General features: G+C 43.1%; 2 protein-coding genes across 7 annotated transcripts in view; both read left to right on the top strand.

The window, feature by feature from the left end:
• The window catches only part of LOC6542437 (rap1 GTPase-activating protein 1), a 79387-nt gene extending 54682 nt beyond the window's left edge, over positions 1 to 24705 (top strand). For all 6 annotated transcript variants that reach the window (XM_015159353.2, XM_026979647.1, XM_026979648.1 and 3 more), the window contains 3 exons: positions 20955 to 22667; positions 22725 to 23213; positions 23301 to 24705. In XM_015159353.2, coding sequence (XP_015014839.1) covers positions 20955 to 22667; positions 22725 to 23213; positions 23301 to 23456 — 2358 coding nt within the window. In that variant the 3' untranslated portion in view covers positions 23457 to 24705. The remainder of the gene's footprint in view (positions 1 to 20954; positions 22668 to 22724; positions 23214 to 23300) is intronic.
• Positions 24706 to 25236: 531 nt separating this feature from the next.
• LOC6543066 (general odorant-binding protein 28a) lies at positions 25237 to 25804 on the top strand. The gene has a single exon (XM_001970130.3). The coding sequence runs from the start codon at positions 25271 to 25273 to the stop codon at positions 25700 to 25702; it is 432 nt and encodes a 143-aa protein (XP_001970166.1). The 5' UTR covers positions 25237 to 25270; the 3' UTR covers positions 25703 to 25804.
• The last annotated feature ends 112 nt before the right edge of the window (positions 25805 to 25916 follow it).

Below are 25916 nucleotides of genomic sequence, written 5' to 3'. Positions count from 1 at the left end.
ATTTCGATTCTGAGGGCCTCTCGAGTCTTCGTCTGTCGTCGCAGTTGAAATGCAAGTGGGAATCGGAATTGGTTCAGCATATGGTCATGACGTTTGCTGTACATGGGCCAACTGATTTATGTGCTGAGTACGGGGGAAAATGCTAGTTTCGAATATCCATCTCTTGTTTGTTTTGTTTTATCTACCACCAACTACTATGCAGATATGTTTTAGTTAAAGAGATATGTATATAGTTCTTATAGATATTTATGCATTATTCAAAGTTTCAAAGTAAACTAGTTAAGTTTCAACTCTTCTTACACAATTTGCATTAACTTTATTCATATACCAATAAACACTTTACGCATGCCAAGCAATTGTATTTTTTCTTCATTACTTCATCATTTAAAAAGTAGATATGTGTTTAATGAAAAACTTGTGCCATTAAAAATTTACATGCTAGCTAAGTACAGGTTTCTTTGCCTTTTTTATTTTTCTTCGTTTTTGCCGTGGTAAACGAGTTTTATTTACAAACAATTTTTACCCGCAGTTGATTTCACAGTTCTCGTGTTAAACGAACAAGTTTATTTGGCTTTAGTTCGCTATTTGCCGTTCAAACGAGCTGTTGACGGAGCCCGCTTATGTAATCATAATTCACCTAGTGGCTGTCAAACTGTAGACAGCTGAGCTCGGCTGGAACAATACAACAACGAATATGTGTAATTACTGCCAATATACTCGTATGTTTAAACAAAAATTGTAATTTAAGCATTGATTTGGCTTGGCATTAGTCAGGATATAATTATAGAAATATGCACAACCAAACGTGAATATGCAAGTGTTCATACTTGGTTAAATCTTTGCTTATAAATATAAGCTGTGTCATTGCAGGCGATACAGACTGATGTTTAAAACGCTGGGAAATCTTCTAGAATTCCTTTCACTCAGAGAATTTTAAAGCCACTTTCTTTGGCCGACTTTAATCACTTTCAAATTCTTTAATTGGTTCTCAGCTAGATTTCTTCTGATAGATTTTTTCAGATTCGCTTCGGGAAATTTATCTCACTCTTCGTTGGCAATTATTTCAATTTGCCTGTCGACTCGCGCTGACTGACTCGAATGCTTTCTATGACAATTTGCAATTGCTGGAATTGCAATGCCAATTGCTCGTATATTTTCTGAATCAATCATTCAAGCCACTGCCACTCTATTATACTTTTTGCAACAATTTCACTTTGCCTCGCAAAACTTTCATTTTAATTAGGAGCGAGGCAAAGCAAAACAAAATCAAAATCAATTTCAGATAACAAGCCGAGAGATTGGATTGGAAAACCGACCGCAGATTCAATTTTCAGAGGTCAATTAGCACAACTCTTGATGGACATGTGGCTGGGGGAAAACCGGTTTTGGATCAATTTTACAATTTTTATTCACTTACCATTTGAAAGGCCAAAAATAAATATTTTTCTGCTGCTTTACTTTGCACTGTTTGTTGCTCAACGAAAAGTCAAACGTGGCTAATTACCAGGCATTGCTGGCGTCATTGTTTGTGGCAAATTCGTGTGCAAGGTGTGTCTGAGCAGCAGTTTTGCGGACCCGTCACAATAACACTCGCAAAGTCACCCGATCGCGATTGAAACCACCCACCCGAATGGCCTTTGGGTGCACTAAGGTTTCAATTGCGAAAATCACTGGAAAAAATTGGATTGCCAAATGAGTTTCAGTCAATATAGCTACAGTTCATCACTCCATCATCCTTTTCCATTAGGCAGCTTACAATACTCAATTGTATTTATTGGGCAAGTTAAATATAATGCATACTTTTCTCGTAGTGCAACACTAAAATAGCTCAGAAAACCAAGTCTTGTTGATATGGATTGTAAATTGAAACCTTAGTTATCCTTCATGCTCGGTCTGGCAGTCTAGACATTGTGTTTTACCTAATCGAAACAGGCAGAGTCGTGAGTTGAGTCACTTGGAAAACTATCAAAAAATGAACGAAATCAAAAGACCAATAGCCGCTTCTTGAGTCATTCACCCAAGAACCAATAAATTGCCCGGCAATGTCCCATAAATTCGGAACCAATACTATAGATACAAACTATCTATTCACATTCCTGGTTCTCAGTATTGTATTTGACTAATTTCAATAAATCTTCTGTTGTTTCTGCTGCTATTTCTATTCACACACTCTCTTTGGTCTCTATTTTAATCAAAGCCACCCAAGTTCAAATGTCAATGGCAAGTAAATTGAGTAAAATAACACAAAATCAACGTTTTGCTAATGGACAGGCAATTTTGCGTTCGCACACGCCGTCGCACAGATACACAGATACGAATGTATCTTTAATTGCCGCAAATTGCCTTTGAGCTGACTTTGCTATGGATTTTTTCTCTTTCCAATTTCCAATTTTTTTTTTTTTTTTGCGCTGCAGTCAAGTCAATTTACATCCTGCGGAGGACGACTCGTGTGGGCCTGTGGGCGTGGCATCAGCGCGTAGGTGGCACTAATTCAGTTTCCTGTCCCTGGCGCCTGCCACTTAATGACAGGCGTCTCTCGTCTCGTTGCCTCCTTCCAGTATCCAGTATGCAGTATGTTTAGCAGTCTGTAGCCTTCCACGAATCGGGCACCGAGGTTTTTATTTTGCTACCTGAATTTCCCGGCGGCTTCGAGCCATGTGCTGATGTCACGTTCGGGATCGCGATCCAAGCCCTATGATCACCACCTTGGGTAAATCCTCATTACTGCATGCCACACGCTTCAGTTTCTGACTCTTACTCGGTTTTTCTTTATTTTTAGTTAATTGTTTATGGTTGACTTTTTTTGTTCGGCTCGTAAAAAGTATATTTTCTGATATGTTTATGGGGGACATCTGAAAACCAGCGCCAGGTACGCCAATTTCAATTTATTTACGATCGTTTGTTTGTACACCTATATGTATGTATATTTTTAAGAATCTGAGGCTGGTCACGTCGAAATGGCGTAGCAAACAGTTTCGCAAATAAATGAGGCAGTTATGTACAGGGGAAAAAATGTTACTATTTCCAAAGGCATTTATAAAATGAGTAAAACAATAGAAAAAAATATTGCTCTCCTCTTGGTGGTCTTATCATTTGTTTACGTTCAGTGTTATTTTATGACTGCTGATTTGGAACGCAGTTTGAATGCATTTAACCCAAAATATAATCATTGCAATGCTCCAGAAAATTTTCCACGCCACCCCTCGTAAATAAATATTTGAAATTCAGGCATTAGATAAGCGAAAAGCTGGGCCAAATTGCTTTTGTCGTCTATTTGCATATGATAAAAGTATTGATTTTCGTAGCCGACAACGTGGAGACACACCTCCCGAAATCAGATTATTTTGCGGTAATAACCAAACTAGTGTCACTTCATTTGACAAGATTATTAGCCGCAGCCAAATAAAACCAGAACAAGGCCCGAAAGCGTAAAACAAATTATATGTGTTGTTTGCTTGACGCTTTAACACTTAACGACTACAGACGGCAACAAGAACTAAAGGTCAAATGGGCTGTAAACATTAAGCAAATGAGGCAGTAGGAACGAGAAAAGTTCGATGCGGGCTGGAGGAGCTTCCTGTGCAGATTGCGCAATTCCCCGAACCGAAAAAAAGAAGGAAAACCAATCCTTACATGGCCAAACTCAGGAGCTCGCCAGGTGAAAGCCCTCGCTTCCTGGCCATTCTGTCAGCTGTCAAATGACATTTATTATAAAACATTTAAATGTCAGCTTCGATCGTTTGGTGGCCAATTGTTTTCCCTGTCGCTGCCTATAAATTTCCAGCAGCTGACGATGATGATGATTTGTGGCGGGGGAAATGCGGAGCTCCTTCGTCCAACTCAAACGAGCCGTCAAATGGTCAGTCTTCTGTTTTTGGTCTTTTTATATTTATTTTGCCCTGTCTCCGTCTCCTTCCATTTGGCTCAACGGATCGCCGCCTGAGCTGCCATGATGTCATATCGGATGGACAAAGGTCGGATCGGTTGCCAAGTCGGTTCTGTTCGGGCTTGTGCCCTAACGGAAATGGTAAGAGGAGCTCTTAGTTTAAAATGGTTAAAAAAAATAAATGGGAAATGGTATAATATATGCCTTTTAAATGATAAATATTGGTTCGTTTGCGGTTGATTTATGAGAAGATTCCAGGTGGAAATGGTTCCTAAGAGAGTGTGTAGTCTTCCGATTAAATATGAATGTTATTTATTAAGGACTTGCTTTTTATCCAGACTTAAGAGCATCCAAAGCCGCTTTTAACTTTTATCTTTAACTTTTAACTGAATGCCTCTTGCTGTTTTTTCCGTCTTGACATGGCTAATTCTGGTTGTTGTCGCCGCTATTTTTGCATTTGGGCGTTTCGACATAAGCTTATTGTAATTTCCAGCCGGAGAATGATATGGGCACTGCCCACCATCGAACCTCCAACTCAGCCCTTTTGCTGTTTTCTGTTTTTGCCGGTGCTCTATGATGATTTAATATGTAGGCAACTCGCTTATGACATGGAAACAAGCCACAATCCACAAGCCGCAAAACGAGGCGAAACAAGAACTGTGTGAATGGAATGAATGGGTGGGGATGGTGGCTGGTGGTTGGTGGATAGATGTTGGCCATAACCAGGGGCGGTCGGGGGGGCATATAGCATGGAGCTGGTAAATGGGCGGCAGCAAAAAAGGTGCGCCTTTGGCAGCTCCAGGGAAAACGCGGCTCTGGCGAATATTTTTCGTTGCCTGACTCGGCAACGTTTTTTGGCCAAAGTTCAGAGCACTTACGGGCTGGGGGGCAAGGAGTCGAGCGGGAGGCTGACTCCGCCGGTTTGGTTGACTCATGGAAGTCACGTATGTATGCCCAGCAAAAAAAGCTGTGCTCGCATTTGGGACGCGGCATTCGGCGCTCTCAGCTTGGCACGCCATGTTTATTAATATTTAAATGCAACGAGCCATTCGCCATGCGAACAATTTCAGGCTTCAATGCGGCGAAAGGGGCGTCCGCAGGGGGTTCGCAGGGGGGTCTCCCTCCAGGGGGATTTGGGTGCCGTTTGCGTAATCCTTTGCCAATGCTCCGAATGCAGAGAATGCGAGTTGGAGAACAGAACGGGCGGGTGCCTACACATGTTACATTTCCAATGAAGCATGTTGTCCAAACACGAACATTTCCCTATCTACATGCACCACTCCCACTTTATCGCACATTTGGCAGTGTTTGCAAATGATCATCATCATTTGCTGAAGGGATTTCCAATGGTTTACTTGCCTGCGAGCTTGGGTTAGGTCATGGGTTGGCTTAGGTCATCCCTTGGTAGCAAATGGATGTGATACTTATCCTAAGCGAGGAAGTAGGAGGATTGTCTGGATGAAATTGCCAATAGAAGCGCCCTAAGTTTCGCGCAGTGCAGGGAGCTACCGTGATACACCGTTTTCGCATCATGGCCGCAGTTTATTTTCCCTGGTGGGCTTGGCCACCTCATTAGTTGCACTTCCTGAATGAGGTTTCGTTGTGGCTTGTAAATGTTGCTCCTTGGCTTGCAGGTAAGTGAAGCCTGTTAGCTGACCAGATCCGTTCCAAAACTCACCTTGTATCCATATCTCTTTCCACTTCTGAGTCCTGCACGCATCCCACATCCGCTTGCAATTCGTTTTGCTGTATTTTCCGGTATGTTCCCGTATTTTCTGGCCGTTTTTTTCGGTTTCTGGTGAGGCAAAGCCACTCGAGTTCGTCTGCAGTATCTCATACCCTGAACAGCTGTCTGCTTATTATGTTGGCTTCTCCCCCTGGCTTTTGTGCAGTGTTCTTGGCTGCACCTGCTCCTCTTCACGGAGCAATTGTTTCCCATGAAGTGCACTCTGCGTCTGTCCTTTTCTGCGTACGCCTCCTCATGTTTTCTTTCTTTTTTTCTCTTGCCTGCACAAGGATGTTTATCCTTTTGGACTAGTTACCCACCGACTTTGGCTCATTTGCATTACAAATCAGTAGCAGTTGAGCAAGTGAAAAATCCTTGCGGCGACCCAGTTTTCCTATCTATCTACGTATCTCCTTTTAACAGTGCCTGCCAGCAGTTTGCGCATCAAAGATTCATTTCGCATAAATCGCTGACCGTTTTTAACCTCGATTTTTTGACTCCATTCCCACGCTGTAATAAAAACCAACCTCTGGCAGTGCAGTTTTATTTAGGGGGAGAAAAGGAACTGAAAAACATTTTTTTTTTCAGAACTTAGGAAGGGGCGTTTCAGCTGCCCTTTTAAAATGTTTTTTGCTCACTTTCAAAAACCTAACCCAAAATTTCCCCCTCTTCTTTCTTTGCAGGTTAGTACCGAAAAAAACGCACATGATGAATGGGCTCGCGGAAAAAACAGGCGGAGATGGTTCAGAAGCAGCGGTCTTCGCAATTTTAATGCTCATGAATTATGAGCTCAATCCGATTAGTAAGAGAATGATAAAGCAATAGAGCGCCTGGTACGGGTTTTATAATATCTCGGCATATTTTTAATTCGCCAAATGTAATTGGCGAGGCATTTATGGCATTTTGTGGCACGTTCCCTTTCCCCGCAATGGATTTATAGTTGGGAGCTAAGCCGCCCTGGTCGGGCTTAGGCTGGTTTCACTGTACACAGAGAGAAACTTAAGTAACACAAAATGTAACTTAGATTAATTAATGCTTGTCTTTATTTCCCACTTCTTTACAAACCAAAACAGGGCAACGAGACATTTGTAAGGAACACAATTGTTTTTCTGTGTGTGTACAACGAAATCTCTTAAGCGGCTTAGGCCATCAGCTCACTCTTAGGAACCAAAGGCAGCGAATAATCGTTCACCTGGCGGCTTTGGGCTGAGACAGGTGCAGCGCTCAATTAGCCATAAGTCCCAGAGTCTCTGTCTTCCCCTCTTTCCTTTGGAAGCCAAACTTTTGGTTACTTTCACTAGCGCTGAAAACTGTGGGAGAACTTTTCCTAGACAGAATCGATTTCTGTCTCAGCTGACAAGTTTTCGACTTTATTTCCCCAGATGAATGCCGATGGTACTGCCAAGAAAATGGTATGAAAGGAACGGCCATAACCCCTGGGTATCCGCATCCGCATCCGCATTGACATCCGCAGCGTGTGGGAAAAACTCACAACTCAAATGGAGCTCAACTCTTGTGACAAGTTTTAATTACATGCGACATCCGTTGACATTTCCATTGATCAGGCCAAAACGGAAATTACTTTTGGGCCATCCATCTAGCGTTTGGGCCATTTGAGCATGTTTGCCCACACATTAGGCCAACTGTTTGCTCTGCACGTCTCAAACGCTCGTACTCATCAGTCTCAGTTTCATTTTCATGCTCAGCGTTTAGAGCTCGCAACTAAGCAATCAAGCAAATGTTGATTAATTAGTCAGCGAGTTAATGGAGCTGGGGGAAATCGCTTGATTTACATGTCAAGCGATTAAGATTTAATTTCAATATTAATCCACTGGCTAAGACTTACAAGGTCATTTCGATTCCAGAGACAGAGATATACGAAATTATCTGTGGCTTATTTCCTGCATATGATATATGACTTACCAGTAGAGGGCTGAAATGAAATATAGTTTCACATTTGATAGATGACTTATTGAGCTGGTATATCTCTGAATTTTACAACATTGTGAGACAAAAGCGAGCGAGTTTCGCCAAATCGTCCGACACTATGGTTAATGTCTTCATCTCACGCAGCTTTCTTTGGATATTATCATCAAGGTATCATCACAATGATTTCTTTATGAGACAAGTTTAATGAACTCCCCTGGCAAAATGTTTCATTAGCCTACAGTTGGGGCTTCAAGGGGTTAAAGGGGAGGGCTGCATTGCCCGAGAAAAACTCGCACATTTGATGTGGAGCTTGGGTAATTAAGCGATGTGGCAACCCTGTCCGCCGCCATGGGTTCCCATAATTTATGGCCTGGCAAATAATTATAATAGTAGCACAATGTCTGAGTGGGGTAGCCCCCCTATCCCTTGCCATTGTACAAAAGAGCCTTAAATTTTATTGCATTAGACGCAACTTTGTTACTCTTTGATTATGGGAAAATGCTGGAAAAGCCTCTGCAGCGGCTACTGCAGTAATTTCGTTGTTTTTCCCTCTCGACTTGACTTGGCTTGGCTTGGCTAACGGTAAGCCCCGGCTAACTGCAACGGCCACTTTTTGTTGTTATTGTGGATTTCCTCGATGTTGTTGTTGTGTCTCTGCCTGCATTTGCAATTATGCAAGTTGGGTTCTAGAGGCTGCAATTGAGATTGAGACGACGACTGCCACCAGACAAGACAACAAATCTAGTCGAGAGGAGGAAATGCAAGGGAAAGGAGCAGCACAGTGAAAAATAATGTGTGGTTGAGCCTAGATTCACCTAGAATCACCAAAAAAAATACTAAGTATTTCCAAGTAGAGCAATCATTTGCATGCTTACACATATTAAGCATCTCAGTTTGATTAAGGAATAACCCAGTAATATGCCCTTTTTTCTAGCTGTGCACAAGGAAATCAAGTCTTGGAAGTCGACTCTTTGGCCACTTGCCACTTGTTTGCATAAGACTGGAATTCTGCGTTGCGTTGCGTCATTAATAAAAATGTCTGGCAATGGCTTAAAATTTATGGCAAGCTCTTGGCCTGGCCAGCACTTTAGCCGAGAGAGACGGCACGATGCCGGTTGACAGTAAGCGGGTTTCCACTGTCCCCAACCTGCAGAACTGCAAACTGTAGTTGCTCTACGTGTGTGCTTGTCAAACTGTAATGAATTTTAAATCTCCTCAAGTGGGGATTTATGATTACTCGCACGCATTTTGTTTGCTCCACTTTAGGGAAACCAACTGTCCTGGAAATTGTGACACGTGGCTCTGTCACGCCTCCTCCTCCACCTTTGCCTCCACCTTTGCCTCCATATTCCTGGCTTATTTCAGTTGACTTTGGCCCGGCATTGTCATAAAATAATAAATGCCGCTTATAAGCACACATTGTCATCTTCAGGGGATGGGTAAATAAGTGTAGGGGTAGTTGGGGAACATAGCCAATCATTAATTCGATTGCGGCACAACTCTGTCTTTAGGGTTGCCCCCCATTCGACAGGCTAAAATGTCAATAAAACTATTGTTGTCCGTGTCGGGGAGTGACCCAGAAAATGAGTTTGTTGACGTCATGCCGAGAGCCAATGAATGTCCATTCGTGCGTGCACTGGGAAAAGTGTATTTGAATTCGTTTCCAGAATGACAGAATATAAGTAAAGAATATAAAAGTAGTAAGTAGTAAATGTTTCTAAGCATTACTTACGAAATCCAAAGAATACCAGATTGCGTCAGCATAGCCAATGAAAGAAACAAACCTTGGGGTTTCATAACTTTTTCGCACGGTGTAAAGGAAACGCGGTGAGCTCAATCATCCCTGTCAGCTGGACAGGAAGAGGAGCAGAGGGGCTCGGAGGAAGGAGGGAGGAAAGGAAGCCAAGACGGAAGGATGCATTATGCTCGCCTTTCGGTTTTCTGTGGTTTCGTTTCATTCTCCGATTCGCTGGAACTTCCGGCCCAAATGGATTTATTTGTCTTTTTCTGTTTCCTCTGCTTCGCTACACTGGCTTTGGTTTATTTTTTTATTAATTATTGCCTTTTTGGTGGCCTAAATTTAGGTGTCAGCTGCTAGCGGCAGCTGCCAATTTGAAATTTTATACTTTGCGGTCAAACTTCTCTATCTTTCTCTCTCTCTGTCCCTCCCTTTCACTTGGCACGCGTTGGCACAAAACAGGTGCAAAGTCAGGTAAATAATGCGAAAGAAAAATAAAAGCCGTTTTTAATGGGTTTTCCATTACACGCTGAGGTCATCGCTGCACTCACTGTAATCAAATTATTTCCAACAGGAAAAATCCCACAACGCCTCTATGAACTTGGCTAATTGTGATGACCTAAGCGCTGAGAGCCATTAATGGGTTAATAATGTGTCAAAGAAAATAAAAACCTTCTTAGCCTAATTAAATGTCGTTTCTAGCTGTTGATAATTGTAATTGCAGCCCAAAAGTTTAGCATTCCAGCCACAGTTGTTTTAGGCCATTATCGAAAATGCTTCTGGCCAAAAGCGGGGCAATCATCGAAATGGGGGTTAAGCAAATTAGGGTCAAGTTGGAAAAGAGAGTGCGATTAATTGGGGTTTTGGGTGCCCGGTAAAGGGGAGGTCAGCCTTTCATTAAAACCAATATTTAATACACTTCCGAAATGGAGCATATCTTTCCAGTTTTTTAAATATAACTTATAAATTAGTAGTTTGTTAACTATAACATTTAAAACCTACATCTTTGAGAAGATCATCTATGTATTCAAATTCCATCTTGTGTTCTTGTGTAGTGTACTTGACTGATTTTTGTAGAACTCGAATTACAATCATTATACTTCTGCTTAAAGCTCTTCGCCTTGGCTTACTTTCTGTACACCTTTGATCATTTGATACCCTGACGGGCAGAATTTTCCGCAGAACTAGCTTGGGACCTTCTAGAGTTGCATTGAGTGAGTGCTTGGACTTAAACAAAGCCTCTAATTCGAGCCAAAGCTAGATCCCAAGCCTAGGCTTCGATAGTTAGCAGGTAGTTGGCTATCGGCTTACCTTATAAATAGGGGGAACTGGCTTAAAACAAATGCCGAGCTTTGTTTAGCCAGTTTTTAAAGTCAAACCAGTTAGCTGGTTTGGCCAGCTCAACTTTCAGTTTTTGTGCCCCTCAAAACACAACAACTTTGGAGGAAAAATGACAAGCGGAAAACATTGTTTACATTGATTGCGCTGCAGAGGAAGAAGGCGAAAAGGTAAAATTACTGGGCAAGAATTGTGAGAATTAGCAGCAAATTATTTATGAATGGGGCGTGTTTAAATAAAGTGACTTGAGATCGAAGATCATTAGCATGCCAACAAGAAAAAAGGAGGAACAAAAGAGAACAAGATCAGGGAACCCTGGTAAAATGGTTAACAGGTAACTGGAAGTGATATAAGACTTTGTTTCCCACCTTTATCCATCGATTCCGTCTGGTTTTTATAGCTCCATCCGAAGAGATCTTCTGGCGATTAACTTCTATGTGTGATGTGTAAATTATGTGCTGGCATTGTGTTCTTAACTGCTTTTGTGCCGTTTGACTGTCTAACTGTTGTTTTCAACAGGCCAAGCAACGACCTTAGGCTTAATTTATGCCAAAACACGTAAAAAGCCCTCGCAACAGCCTTGTAATAGTTCCTACTACTCCTCCAATAGAAACTTTTTTTCGTGAATAAATTCGCACATGAAGCAGCCTAAAACCTATAATATGAATTATAAGTCTGATTACGCACATTTAAGACATGCCTCAATCCCCATCCGCAGATTTTTATAATCTTGTCAAGAGATACAACTAGTTTGGATTCATACTTTCTTAACGTGTATCCATCTCTCTCTGCTGCCAGCTGTCAATCTATGGCTATCTCTTTTCCTACTGGAATGCCGGAAAAGCATTGTTATTGCCAACTTTCGCTGGCAAGAAAAGTTGAAAATCTGACTGCATGGGTGTGTGAAAAGCGTTTGTTCAGTGTGCCCATGTAAATGTTATGTGCTGCTTGTTATTTGTTATTTCAGCCAACAATGCCATGGAAATTAGCTGACACAGAAATTGAAATAAAAAAAATAAAAAAACGCAAAGAAAACGCAGACAGCTGATAAAGCTCACTCGAGCATTGCAGATACAGAGGCAAAGATACTCAGATATACGAGTATTCATAGCCAAGGCTTCTCATAAGCGGATCAGTCATATGACATATTCGTGCGGCTTAAAAACAAGTTTTCCTTTATTTTTTGCACACCGAGATCGCTGGCTTTGGCCATTAGCCTTATTGGACATTTGCAATTCACTTAGTGGTGCATATGGGTACCCTCCTCATTTCTCGGGTCACGCGAGCCAAAAATCCATGTCAAAGTTCACAACAGTTACAACAGCATAAAGTCTGCCACATGAACTCGGGGCACGCCAAAAAAGATAAAAAAGACAAGCCAACACATAAGAAATTAACTGCCATCAAGTGCGAAAAAGTTCATTTCTCTTCGCTTTTTTCTGTTCTTGTTTTGTTTTTTGTGTTTTTTTTTATGACGCCTTGTAAACTGTCACAGAAGATGGTAAAAGGGCGAGGGATCTGGCAGATTGGTGGGCGACCTGGTCACCAGGTTTACCCCAGAGGCAACCGACAGCCAGAGATGACAAATGGGATTGTCGCATTGCCGTAGGTTTTACTTTATTTGGTTCAATGAACTGATGACTGGAGTAAGATAAATGCGGAGGTGTGCTTAGAAGTGATTTAAGAAGGTTTGCGTGCCAAGTAATATAATTAACACATTTTACGATTTCAATAATAATTAATAAATAATTATGGAAAATGTAAAAATTGGTTAGTAAGTGAAGAAGGTAACATAAAAAAACAATTGAATTTGATTACTTCTGGAAACAATTTAATGGAAATCCAAAGTATCTATTATATTGATAAGAGGGCATACGGGCAGCGTTTGAAGAGCTTCAAAGTTGAATCAGATATCATGGTCCTCTTCAGTTTTAAAAATACCCCCAACAAATACACAACCTTGTTCTTTTGTTTACACAACTCTCAAGAGCATTTCCCCCACTAAAAATCTCCATTTGCCATCAGCCACCCGCACTTCTGGTGTCCACACGCCTCAGATTGATTTGCTGCCAAAAATTATAATCATCTGACGGATCAGCCCACTTGGCCTCATTCGCCTTATAAACAAAAGCTAGATAGATATTCATGTGTATGTAAATTACTCGGCGCAGAGAAACCTTGACTCTGGTTCAATTAATAATTAAATCTCATTTGTTTTTCCGTCACTTTTTTATGGCTTTTGTTAATTGAATTTCAGGCGCAGAGACGCGTTGTTTTCTGGTTCTTTTTTGCCGGCCAAAACAAAGAAACCAAATCAATTCAAATTCGGCTAAGACGGGAAAGAAACAAATAACCCAAAGACTTAGCCAAGGTTTTAGACAGCGTCGCGTGCGTGTCAAACTTGAGAAAAACTTTAAAATAAATAATAATGAAATAATAATAACATTAAAGAGCATTCGCCAAATGTCTCTGGCAACAAACAGTTGATATGCCCTCAAGATAATTCCCAGATTTTGTTCCGGTTTTTTGTCTGCTGATGTCTGATGATGATGTTGCCCCGCCTGCCGTTGCTGGGAAAGAAAGTTTCTAAATGAAATTGCTCGCAATGTGGTGTGTTAAAAAATAAAGAGGAAAAGATAAATTCATTAGGCAGAGACCGAAATCCCGTTGCCCCCGGGCAATGAGCTGGGAAAGGGCTCTAAAAGTGGTTAACACGCCCACAGCGTTCGGCTAACCCGCCCCCCACACTTGCTTTTATTATCTGTATATCTGTTTTTTCTCGCTGTGTGAATTTCTTCATAAATATTTCGTAAAAAGAAAGTTTCACAGTGGCTGACAAACTGTAACGCACCCAAAAAAAAAGAGTAAATAAATAAACAAAGCATAAACAAAAACAAAAACCTGACGCCGAATGAATCACCAAAGTGATTGTGGCTGTGTTGAAAGTGTTAAATGCATTGCATATGTACATGGGGATTTGGATGTGGATTTGCTTTTGGATTTGGTTTTGGTTTTGGTTTTGGCCAACTCTTTGGCTTCACTCGAATCTGCTGACCAATGGTCACTGCTCGTGGTTTTTCTATTGTTACCGATCATTGCTCAACTCTGAATTTGAGGCCTGGCTTTTATTTTCGTTTTGCATTTCACTTTGCGGCCAATTTAGCCGCTTGCATGACTCCCCATTGTTGGCGTTGTTGTTTTCTAGCCGCCGTGGGCCATTTCGGCATTTTTTTTTTAATTAGCGCCCAACATGCAATTGGCCAATGATTCTCCAACTTTGAAATGCACTCTGCAGGATGTCAATGATTGATTACAAAAGTGGAATGTCTCGTCTTCTCCGCTCTTTTCACACATTTATATTTTATTTTTTATGATTTTCGGTTGCATTGCGTGTTCAACTCATGTTGTGCCAATGGTTTTGTTATTTATCTGGCTTATTAAGTTTATGGACTGCTAATTTATTGATTTATATGCCAGACTGCAGTTGGAGTTTTGTTTTCGACTTGTGAGTTATGCCAGACACGATGTAAAACAAAAAGTAAGGTGATTGAATTGGCAATGAGCATATAGAAATCAAGGGAGTTCAATAAATGTATTCTTGAATCTGCGGATTGGTGAAATTGAATCAATAATAAATAACCACTACAGTGAATGATGAAATGATTCGCGTATTTGAGATTCGGTTGAAAACTTGTTTTTCAAAATTACTGCTTGTCTGTACTTTAGTTGCAACTATTTCTTAACTCTTCAAATTAAAAAAAAATGTGTATGTTGCTATACTGTTTATCTAAGTGCTCATCTGCAATTGCACTCTGAAAATGGCTGATGCTGCAATGGAAGACTCAGATGATTCAGGCATTTCCATTACTCCTTAGTCAGCCATTAAGTCGCTGTGACTCTTTCATGGTAAACAATCAACAGAGTCGAGTACTGAGAATAGTTTTATGGGCCTTTCGCTGATTTCCATCTGGCGTCTGCTATTTAAATTTCATCCAAAAAAGAGAAAGAAATCCCCGACGATTCGAGTCTCGTGTGCGATCATAAATAAGTCAACGAATGTTTGCAGACGGGCGGCAAATGGGATTGGACTCATAAGCCGTGGATGGCAAGGGGTCGAAGGGGTTGGTAAATGCACTTGTGGGCACTCACTTGGCGTCAAAAGATTTGCTATAAATAAGTAACAGCAGCTGAGGAAGCAATTTGCGGCAATTGCCACTCATTGGATGCAGTTACAGTTTGAGAGCCAGGCTGCGAGCCCCGAATAGTGAATAATGCACAACGAATGCAATGAAGCACATGCAAATGAATGAAGATTAACGATGAGCGAGTGTTAAATCGGGCTGGCGACATGCGTTGACCCAGTTTTTGGGCAGTATTTCCCTCCCAAAAAACAACGAAATAAAAAGCAAAGTTACATATACATATGCTTAAAAAAAAAGTGAAAAAAAAAAAGTAAAGTTAAAAAGTGAATGTTGCCGATGCCAAAAAAACGCCAACGCATCGGCTTTGGTGGTCAGGCAGCTTTTTTCGAGTAAAAATGAAGCAGAGAAATGTCATATCCCATAAATCATTTAAAGACCCGCTGACAAATACACCAAAATAAAATAATAATTATCTAGGAGTCTGTTTTACTAAAGTAAAGTAAAGTAAAGTAAGCTTTATATTTATATTCAGACTTCGCATTGGACTAACTATGAAAACTTTTCCTGAGCCCTGTTAAATTGACAGCCCTTCCCTTTCGCATTCCGAATGAAGCGCCTATCCACTTGCTCGAAAGTTCCAAGCCTTTTCTCTCTTTATTTTCCCTGTCATTTTCCAACTGCAGCTGACATTTTGAACCACAACCAATAACCAATCGAAATTGCCTTCACAAATTCAATATGCACGTTCAATTTGTTAACCTCGTTGGTCGCATGTTTTGGCCAAGTAAACAATGCGTTACATACGACTGTGTTATGCTCCAGTTTGGCTTGTTTAATCAATATTTGATATGAGGCAGGGCATTGAGTTTACCTTCGGCTTGGATAACACACATTTTCCCACTAATTACGGGCAGGAAACGCTTATATCGTGTTCGCTCTTTGGAGCTTTGACAACTGCCTGAAAACATGCAGAAAACTTCCTAGGAAGGCAAATGGGTGTACAACTTTGGGGCTTGGTAATTTATAGCACTTCAGAAGATTCTAGGAAGGGTTCGCCAAGAACATCATCAGGTTGAACATATTCTTTCATGTTTCACGCTTCACTGCCAAAATTCTCGTGAGACAAAAGAACCTCTCTTCGTTCACTTCACAAGTCGCCACGGGGAGGAGTTGGTAACTCAAGTTGAAAGGCAACGAGTCTCGATCACACGAGCAATTATTTTATGGGAAAAGCTAGCCAAGCGGAGGAAAGTAATAAAAACAGGGGAAAGATGTCGGCCTTCCACTTGGGTTTTGGTCTGGCGGCAAAACTTTTGTCAGCTGCTTGTAATTTAAATGTGCAAAGTTACACAAAGTCTTGGGCATTCGAGTGGAAACGGAGCAGCTTCAATGCGCATGCGCAGAAGGGTTAAAAGGGGAGATGAAGGTTGGGCAAGCGCACGAAAGTTTGGGGGGCACTGTACAGCTAGGGGCAAGTGAGTAGTGTCATTATTATTAGGGATCATTTAATTGAAGACCACAGAGAAGTTTAGTACTAATCTCTTCACAGGTATTTGGAGTTAAATAGCGAGGTCTTCTTGCTTATTAACGCCGCCCAAAAATCACTTGATGACACCTACTATTAGTTTCACTACGGGTTTACCTCGGCTTGTGTGAGTCGCAGAATATCTTATTACGCCAACCCCTTGCGACTTCTCCCCATCTTTTTCGCTGCTCATAAAGCCGTGACATGGAGTCATGCTCCCCATACCTTTCGAGTTACCTCAGATCGAGGGAAATTGCTTCCCGTGGGCGTGTGGGAATGGAATGGAATGGCTTTTGCTTTAGCTTTGGCTTTGGCTTCTCAGTCCTCTTGATTCTGCCTTGGAATTGTCGCAGCTAATTTTATGCTGCATGGCTACTGGCTAAAGGGGAATATTCGAAGCGGGTGTTGGGTTCACTGCGCACAAATTGGGTCACACACACCGTGACTTCACATGCAACTCGGATCCCAACTTCGAACTGCGGCTGCCAACTGCGAGCTGTAATTAAAAATCTATCTTTAAGCCATCGTGAAACCGCAAATAATGTATGGTATTTTATATTAATTAGTGGATCTTGAAAATCAATCAGGGAGCTTGCATAATTTACGGCAATCTTCAATCCATTTAAGGCTGCCTTTCGCTTTCTGCCACACAATTTTTACGTTTTTGCTTTGTTCCGCTAATGAAAATGTCGCCAAACTGTAGCAACAACACTCAATGATTGCCATATTTAGGCCCTGTTTGGTGTTCAATAATCGTTGAACAAAACACGAATATCAATGAACCAGTTGCCTATGCGATTTTGGCCAAACAAAAACGCCCCCAAACCGGGTGTGAGCTCACTTCATACACTTCTTGCAAACTCGCGACATGATCTCATTCCGATTGCAGTCCGTAAAACTTCCAAGAATGTTATATTTTATTTTATGATATGTGAAGTCTTTTCATATCCATTTTAACACTTATTTGGCTCTGCTCACCGCAGAGCGATAAGAACGACTATGAGTATATGTTAATTAAGTTTGTGAAAGCGTTTCAAACATAACAATCGTGCTCGGCTCGAATTACTCATACGTGCGGAGAATCTCAAGTTGAAAGATCGGCTTTCAATGGCTTCTAAAGTGCGTCGCAGCTGGAGGTGAACCCATTAGGCGTTTTTGTCTTTATAGTATAGCGGTATTGTTAAAGTTCTGCTATAAGAAAATAAAAGCCTCTGATCTCTGCTAGCTCCTAAGCCGAGTGCTTACTACTGTTTTAAAAATGACTAGCTGGAATTCTTCATGATCGTTAATGCGTAAACTGTCTAACCTCAAAGTCTCAAATCCTTGCCTTACCGCCTTACCCCCCTATGCACAGTTTGACACTCACTCTTGACTTGTGACATTTGTGATTTATGCGATTTTGATTTAAGCACTTCAATCTCGAGTGTGGCTTGTGTTTTTGCATCGCCCCCTCGGAGACTGGAATAAATCATGTGGGGAGTGGGCTGCACGGGGGGATTGGGATTTGTCGCCGCATACAGATACTCGTATCTACATACGTGTATATACATATATCTCCTGCTCTCCCGACATTTGTCTCACGTGCGTAGACAGCATACATATATCAATCACTTGGGGAACTCGTATGTGTCACACTTTCTGAGCTGAGCAATGCGAACAGCATAAGATATTCACAAAGGCAAAAACAGAAATAATATTACAATATTAACAGTTTGGAAAGCACTGCAGCGCTTGACAGACGCCCCCTGCCCAACTCCTTGGGTTTTTTAACCCTCTTTTAGGGGCCTGCATCCTGTGCTTTTGTTAAATTTTGTTTTCATTTTGTCGCTTTCAGGGTGTGAGAAATACGAGAAATGCGAGAAATACGAGGGCGTTGAATGCAAAATGCACATTTTTAATGACGCCCGCCTGCACTTGAGCAGCAACAATATAAACAACAAGAAAGCCTTGTTGACTCTGGCACCGTCGCAGGATTTCTTGCACATATGGAGGTGTCCAAAAGAGGAACCGCTGCCCTTCGCCTTATGCAAATCGCTCGTTCAATGCAGGAGATGACTTTGCCAGGGCCTGCCCCTTCCACTCGTTGCAAGTCCCTCTTCACATGCCACTACCCCATTAACCTCGAAATGATGACACTCGACAGTGAGAGAAAATGCTTAGCTTAATGTCCATTCTGAAGAAGGAAAATCTAGAACCGACCACTAAGTTGCACTATTACGTTTTGGGTAGTAACAATCTTGTTAGCCTTTAAAGATAAAGTTCAGATATAACAGACATAACTTGGACATAACTTTAATTCTCCGTGCAGTTCGTGCCCCTCTTCAGGTGGCCATATGGCTGAAGTTCCTCCTTCTTGTCCCCCCACTTTGGTTCCATTTCTGTTCGGTGTTCAGTGTTCGGTGTTCTATATGTTCTTTTCTGCTCTGAGCTCGTAACACTTTTCCACATCTTGCGGCTCGTGTACTCGTACTGGCTGAATGTAATCCGCTTAAGTTCCTCGGAATCGGCACATAAACATCATCATCGGCGTTATGATTGTCATTATTGTTCGGCGGGAAGCGGAATGATCATTTGTCAGAAGCGAGTTTCTTGTTCTGCACAAGTTCTACATTCGTCATGCTTTCCACTTTATTACATTTAACTTGGGCATTTTCCGGTTTGTGTAGTTGTCTGCTTGTGCTTAATACTTCTCCGGCAGCCTCCGCACAAATGGTTTCCTAATTAGATCTCATAAAACAAGCCAAACTGAAACCAAAGCCAATTGCCAAAGTGGAAATCTTCACAAATTAACTGCTGGGAAAAACTCAGGGAGACAGGGAGAGACTTCCATATTCCTTATTAGATGAGTCACATGTCCGCTGACTTCTTTTGTTTACCCAACCACAGACAGCTTATCCAACTAACTATCTATTTTCGGGGCGGGTGGAGTGGGTTGGGTTGCCCCTCAGCCGTTTACCAGTTTTCCCATTTCCCATTTAGGCAAACATTAAAAGGCCAACCGCCCTTAGCAAATGAAGCCAACTAAGCGTGTGACGTGACCGACTCTATGAGCAATATCTGCAACGGTCCCATAGCTCCAGTTTCCATTTAATTCCCCGCCACGCCGCCAAATGAACGTCTAGGGTTACAACAAAATTTATTAATTTTGCTCAATTGCCACATTCGTTTTGTTTGTCTGCAAAGAGGGAGTTACAGTAGGAAACTGCATTTGCATATTTTGTTTTAGACCATAGTTCAGTTCACACGATACAGATACCAACAGATGCAGATACAAATGAATACTAGAGCGATGGATGTCAAAATCCATTGGATATGCACCCAAATGACTGACAATGCAATTCATTAGCGGTGCAGTCAGCTGGCTGGAAACTCGGCTTGAATGGCACACAACGCGAATTTGAATAATCGAATCGGTTAACCTTCAATCGATTGCAGAAGTGAGAGGCGGTGACCCCACAGTGCTTGCCAAACTGTATAGCTTTTTTTTTTTTGATGCATTTACATTTCCCATCCTTTCTCGGCTCATTATTTCCTTCTATCAAGTGGGTGCCCCTCCACTGCCTGCCTTTTTCCAACTTCCTTTGGCTCATTATTTCCAGCCATCAGCTGCAGTTGCAATTGGCAGCAGGCAGACCATTAAATCAAGGCACGAACTATCGATGAACCCCAGCCCGCTCCCTTTAACCCCTTGGGTACGTGCCACATTTGGCTGCGGGCCAGCGCCCCAAAGTGCAACAAAAGAATCCCAGAAACGGAAAAACTGTTTGCAAATAAAAGAAAACTTTTTAATATGCTTGCTTGTTTAGGAGTCATCGGGCTGAGAGGCAAGGTGGTTGGGGTCAGAAAGGGGTTTGACCAGACAAAAGCTTGGAGTGGCGCCAGGAATTGTAAGGGAAATGGGAGCAGGAGCCCCGTTCATGTCAAATGAAAATGTTGGCTTAATGTTATCAAAAATTCAAAGCCATTGGAAGTGGAAGTTTCCCTCTCTGCAAATCCATCACGTAATCCACGACCACGCCTCTTCCACCCACTGCCACATTTGTTTGGTGCCTTTGCAAATAGTTTGTGCCAACAAAATTGCAAAGCCATCGACAGTCTCTGCACCACTCCGGCGAACCAACTGCACCACCCTGCACCACCCTGCGCCACTCTGCCATTATCCAATCCATCCACATGGCTCGAGGCCGGCCCATTTGCATATGAAGCTGGGGCGCGGGCTGCGGGCTGCGAGCGGGTTTCACTGACGATAATTGCATGAAATTATAATGCAGCAGTGCTGCAGAGCCTCTAATTCCGCCCGTCGGCGTGTGGGAGGCTCCACTGTGGCACCCACTCACACATAATCAGCCCCCGTAGTGTGCAGAGTGCCACACATGGATCTCTGACACACTATCCCGCTGAACAATCAAGCCAGTTTCGTACTCGCAGAGAATGGCTAGGGAAACTTATATTTATTTCCGCCAAGGATTAGGCGGCATTGTCTGCAATGCTTGGATTTATGGCATTTTTGAAAGGTAGTTTCTTGGGACTGCATCTGAAATCCAATTGGTGCATATATATTTCCACATGAGATATACACTAAAATTTAATAGCAAAGCAATATTTTTCTGACTCTTTACGGCCCAGTAATTTCGAATTCAACTTATAATCGGTTTCCTTTCTACTTACAGAACCACCATCGCGGCAGTAATACGAGTGAGGAGCGCGTGCCCCAGCCACACTCGCCCCACGACAGCCACGCCCATCCGCACAACGGTGGGCTGCAGCACTCGGGATCGCGGGCAACACTGCGCCACTCGATGAACCACTCGAGCAGCTCCACAGTCTCGGGCTCCGCCTGCAGCTCCACGCCCGCCTCCCCGCAACTGAGCGGGGTGGTCAGCGCCTCCGGATGCCAGCTGCTGTCCAACGGACACCACTACCAATCTCAGTCGTCGGTGAGCTCCAACTCGTCGATCGTTTCGGCCATTCCCGCCTCGCAGAGATTGCTGGAGGAGGCGCTGGCCAAACCGGCCCCGTACTCCATGATCCTGCTGCCCCAGCACGGTGGTTACTGGATGGATGGCACCGAGCACGAGTGCGGCTACGATGCGAGGGGAAATCCTCTGCTCCCACAAACCACCTGGATGGCAAAGTTCGAGACGGACGATACGGCCAAGTGCTACAGGAGATTCTATGCCGCCAGGGAGCACTCGAATTTGATCGGACTGGATGAGCAGTTGGGACCGATATTGCTTTCTATTAAAACGGAGAATGTAGCCAACCAGGAGCACATGCGCATCCTGATGAGGTTGAGAACTGGCACGATGCACGAGCTTCTACCAGTTTCGTGCCTATTGCCACAGCCCAGCCCGGCGAAAATGGCGCATACACTGAACGAAAACATCACGGTCGAGCATTTCATGCCGATTTTGTGCCCCAAGGCCTCGCAACTCATCAGTGTATATGACGAGCATGTTCTCGTTTCGCACTTCAAGTTTGGAGTGCTCTACCAAAGATATGGACAGACCACCGAGGAGGAACTCTTCGGCAACCAGCAGACATCACCAGCTTTCGACGAGTTCTTGGATGTCCTCGGTCAAAGGATACGCCTGAAGGATCACAAGGGGTACAGGGGTGGCCTAGACATTCAGAATGGTCACACGGGCGACACAGCTGTCTACGAGGTCTTCAAGGAGCGAGAGATCATGTTCCATGTGTCCACCCTATTGCCACACACCGAAGGCGATCCACAGCAGCTCCAGAGGAAGCGACACATTGGCAATGACATTGTGGCCATCGTTTTCCAGGAGACCAACACTCCCTTCTCACCTGACATGATCGCCAGTCACTTTTTGCACGCCTTCATCGTGGTCCAGCCCATTGAGCCGAACACCCCACACACCCGGTACAAGGTCAGTGTTACCGCCAGGGATGATGTTCCCTTCTTCGGTCCCACTCTGCCGAATCCAGCAGTTTTCCGCAAGGGTCAGGAGTTCAAGGAGTTCATATTGACCAAGCTGATCAATGCCGAGAACGCGTGCTACAAAGCTGAGAAGTTTGCAAAGTTGGAACAGCGCACCCGCACCTCTCTGCTGCAGAATTTATGCGAGGAACTGCGGGAGAAGACTCGCGACTTTCTGGGAACCGATCTGTCCCAGACGTCGGCTGGAAGTCCCACACCCGAGACCCCGAAGGCAGAAAGTGGTAGTGGCGGCAATGCCGGCTCCCGCTTTATCGATACGGTGAGGAAGGCTTTAATCATGAGGGTGCGCTCGCAGAGCGTGGACACCGGAAATGGTCATGGACCTGGACAAACGGACAAGTTCAGCGTGAGCACCAAGCTGGGCACATTGAATTCCAAGAAGGAGGCCCATCCCGAAATGCAGACACCCAATCTGAATGTAAGTCTTGAGCACAATGGTTGGAAAACGCAAGCTAATTTCTTTCTTTCCTCACAGACCTGCAGTCGCACGGCCTCCAAGTCCTCCTCCAAGTCCAAGTCCTCGAACGAGTCCACTTCCTCCTCCCCGGACATTACCTCTCGCCAGGCGAACAACAACAATACCAATTCCAACGGTGGACTCCTGCCCCAAAATGGATCCAGCGGCGGCGTGGTAGCAGCGGCTGTGAGTGCCGCCCAGAACGGAGTGGTCGCAGTGGCAACCATGTCGGAAACGAGCGATGATTCCAGCCTGAATAGCGTGGATCTCGATCCAATGATGGTGCACTTAGACGGCGGAGCCACCTACATTGACAGTGATACTGGGCTAGAAAGCATGAGTTCGGCAGAGGCCACCACCAAGGCGTGCTCCCTGTGCCTGGATGGAGTCCAGTCCACCATAATGGGCAGTTCCCCCAGCAACGAGACGATCGTGAAGATCGAGAACTTGCGCCAGGAGGTCACACGATTGAAGTGCGACAAGCTGGATCTACTCAGACAGAATGTGGTAGGTACTCAAACGAAAAGTAAACTAATTAATGAAGAAAAGAAGTCCCATCACGAGTTATACTAATTGCATATTTCATTTTTGCAGACCTGTCAGCGCGACATCAAGCGGCTGCGGGAGCGGGAACTTTCCCTTCAAGGCGACCTATCGGCGGCAGGCAGGGAGATCCTGCGCCTGCGGGATCTCCTCAAGGAATACATGCCCGATACAGCTTCAGCACCACTCTCCATATCGCCCATCTAAGCGTGAAACGCAACCCTTTGATAACCGAATGGAAGAGGCAGGAGGGCAGGAAGGCAGGAAAAGGAGTAACCACTGTGCCGTGTATAACACTTTGGAACAAGGGATCGCAGAGTTTTGGAGAGTTGGACAGTTGGCGTAGCCCTCAAAACCCCACAAACCCCAAACAACAAAAACAAATACAAAAACAAAAACTGTATTATATTTAGTGAACGTAGCTGTAGATGTAGATCCCCGCAGATCTGACATGCAGCAGCAGGCATGCCCATGGACAAGTTATTACATAAACGACATACAAACAGTTACAAACTAAACTAAACAAAGCGATAAAGCAGCAAATGAAAACAGAACACAAAACTCAAAAAGTACACCAAATATATAATATAAGTCTTTAAGCATATTTAACGCAAGAATAACACCCCTAACCTAACGTAAATCATAAACCCTAAACCAATTCCAGAACCCATCCCAACTTTAACCTAAGTAGAAAGCGATCAATCACAAAGCATCACACAGAGATCGATATCGATATATTATGATAATAATCACAAATGAAACAAAAACCAATGTAGCAAAGTTATGAGGTTTACAAAACCGATACTCGTTCGTTAATCGCACCCGTAAACTGTTACTGTTGCCGTGACTGCTACTGTGACTCTCGCTTCACATTTCACATCCCCACAATGGAAGAAACCTAAATTATGATCGATCGATATATGATTTTACATTTAAACACTTTACAAAAATCACTCCGCGAAATAAACAAGAAGGAGAGGGAACTCTTAACCTTAAGTTTAAGTTGCTTTAAATACGTTTACCTAAACTGTATGTTAATTAATTATGACTTAAGTTTAACCAAACGCAGAAACCGCGCATCAATTAATTGATGACTCACGAAAAGAATTTGCATGCCGCATTCAATGTATATATGTGTAGGAGCGATGTATAATTCTCGATCCACATACGGATACGGATCTGTCGAAATTATGAAAATTATGATCATTTTATTTTCTAATCGATTACTGATATACCAATAACCGACAAATGAAAGCCACGCAAATTGAAACCAAGCAAGTAGTATTTGGGAAATGAATTCCAAAAGCAAAAGTTACACGCAAGCATGAACTTTGTCTTTGAAATCTATCCGATAAGTACCGCGAATAATTGTTTTTGTTGAGATGCATTATCATTTTTATTGTGTAAAGTATAAAAAACCAACAAATATATGCAAAATATATGGAATATATAAAAAGATATCGTGTTATAAATGGCTATCGAATGGACAAAATGATTATTGGTATGATCTTTACCTTTGGGGGTTTCGCCTTCATCTGTCTTACTAAGGATTTAGAAATTAATTTATGTCGACATTTTGATAAAAACAGCCCTTTCTTTTTGGCTTATATTCCCTGTGCAATGAAAAGTTGTTCCATAAATTTGTTCTACTTTTGCTCGTCTTGTGCCACCTGATGGACTTTTTTGATACTTATGATTCGTGAATAACGAAGCACATAAATATGCCAGTCATTTTGGCATGGCGTAGGAACACTTTTTAATCACTTAGACGTTTTCTAGGGATGTGCGTGTCTTATGGGGGCGGTCAGTACTTATTGGTCGACCGGCTACATTTTGTTAGCTGATCCATTAGCTGAAAACCCCTAATAACAATCGCGATGCGGCCAATTAAGCGACCATTGTAAAGATTGTTAAACGATGTACTATATTATTTCACAGACGAGCGAGTCACCGATTTAGCTATAAAAACCAGAGTCCCATCAGCACAGACAAGTTCAGTTCAGACACACCGCCCCAACATCATGCAGTCCACTCCAATCACTCTGGTGGCAATCGTCCTCCTCGGCGCCGCATTGGTGCGAGCCTTTGACGAGAAGGCAGCCCTGGCCAAGCTGATGGAAACAGCCGAGGTATGCATTCCGGAGGTGGGTGCCACCGACGCCGATCTGCAGGAGATGATCAAGAAGCAGCCCGCCAGCACTTATGCCGGCAAGTGCCTGCGCGCCTGCGTGATGAAGAGCTTCGGGGTGCTGGGCGCCAACGGCAAACTGGACACGGAGGCAGGTCGCGAGAAGGCCAAGCAGTACACCGGCAACGATCCAGCCAAGCTAAAGATTGCCCTGGAGATCGGGGACACCTGTAGCGTCATCACTGTGCCGGATGATCACTGCGAGGCCGCCGAAGCCTACGGCGCCTGCTTCAAGGGCGAGGCCAAGAAACACGGACTTTTGTAACCAAAAACGGACCCACCAACTGGACACGCCTGGAATCCCAAGTCTGTATCTTTAAGTTTTGGTTAATCAAAGTCGAGTAAAATAAATGCATTGAAAAAGGAATTTGGAACTCTGCGATTTCCATATCAAACATTTCTGAGTGCGAAGGCGGGTTAATAGAAGCTAAATGCAAAAAAATACATTTTGAATTAATGTTAGCTATTTTGAAAAGTAA

This window comes from Drosophila erecta, unplaced genomic scaffold (genome assembly GCF_003286155.1).
Source record: "Drosophila erecta strain 14021-0224.00,06,07 unplaced genomic scaffold, DereRS2 tig00000055-arrow-pilon, whole genome shotgun sequence".
In the NCBI taxonomy this organism is placed as follows: Eukaryota; Metazoa; Arthropoda; class Insecta; order Diptera; family Drosophilidae; genus Drosophila; species Drosophila erecta.
This window is presented reverse-complemented; position numbering and strand designations above follow the sequence as displayed.

Excerpts from the sequence above, each read along its gene's own strand:
- LOC6543066 (XM_001970130.3), top strand. The coding sequence starts at position 25,271 with ATGCAGTCCACTCCAATCACTCTGGTGGCAATCGTCCTCCTCGGCGCC.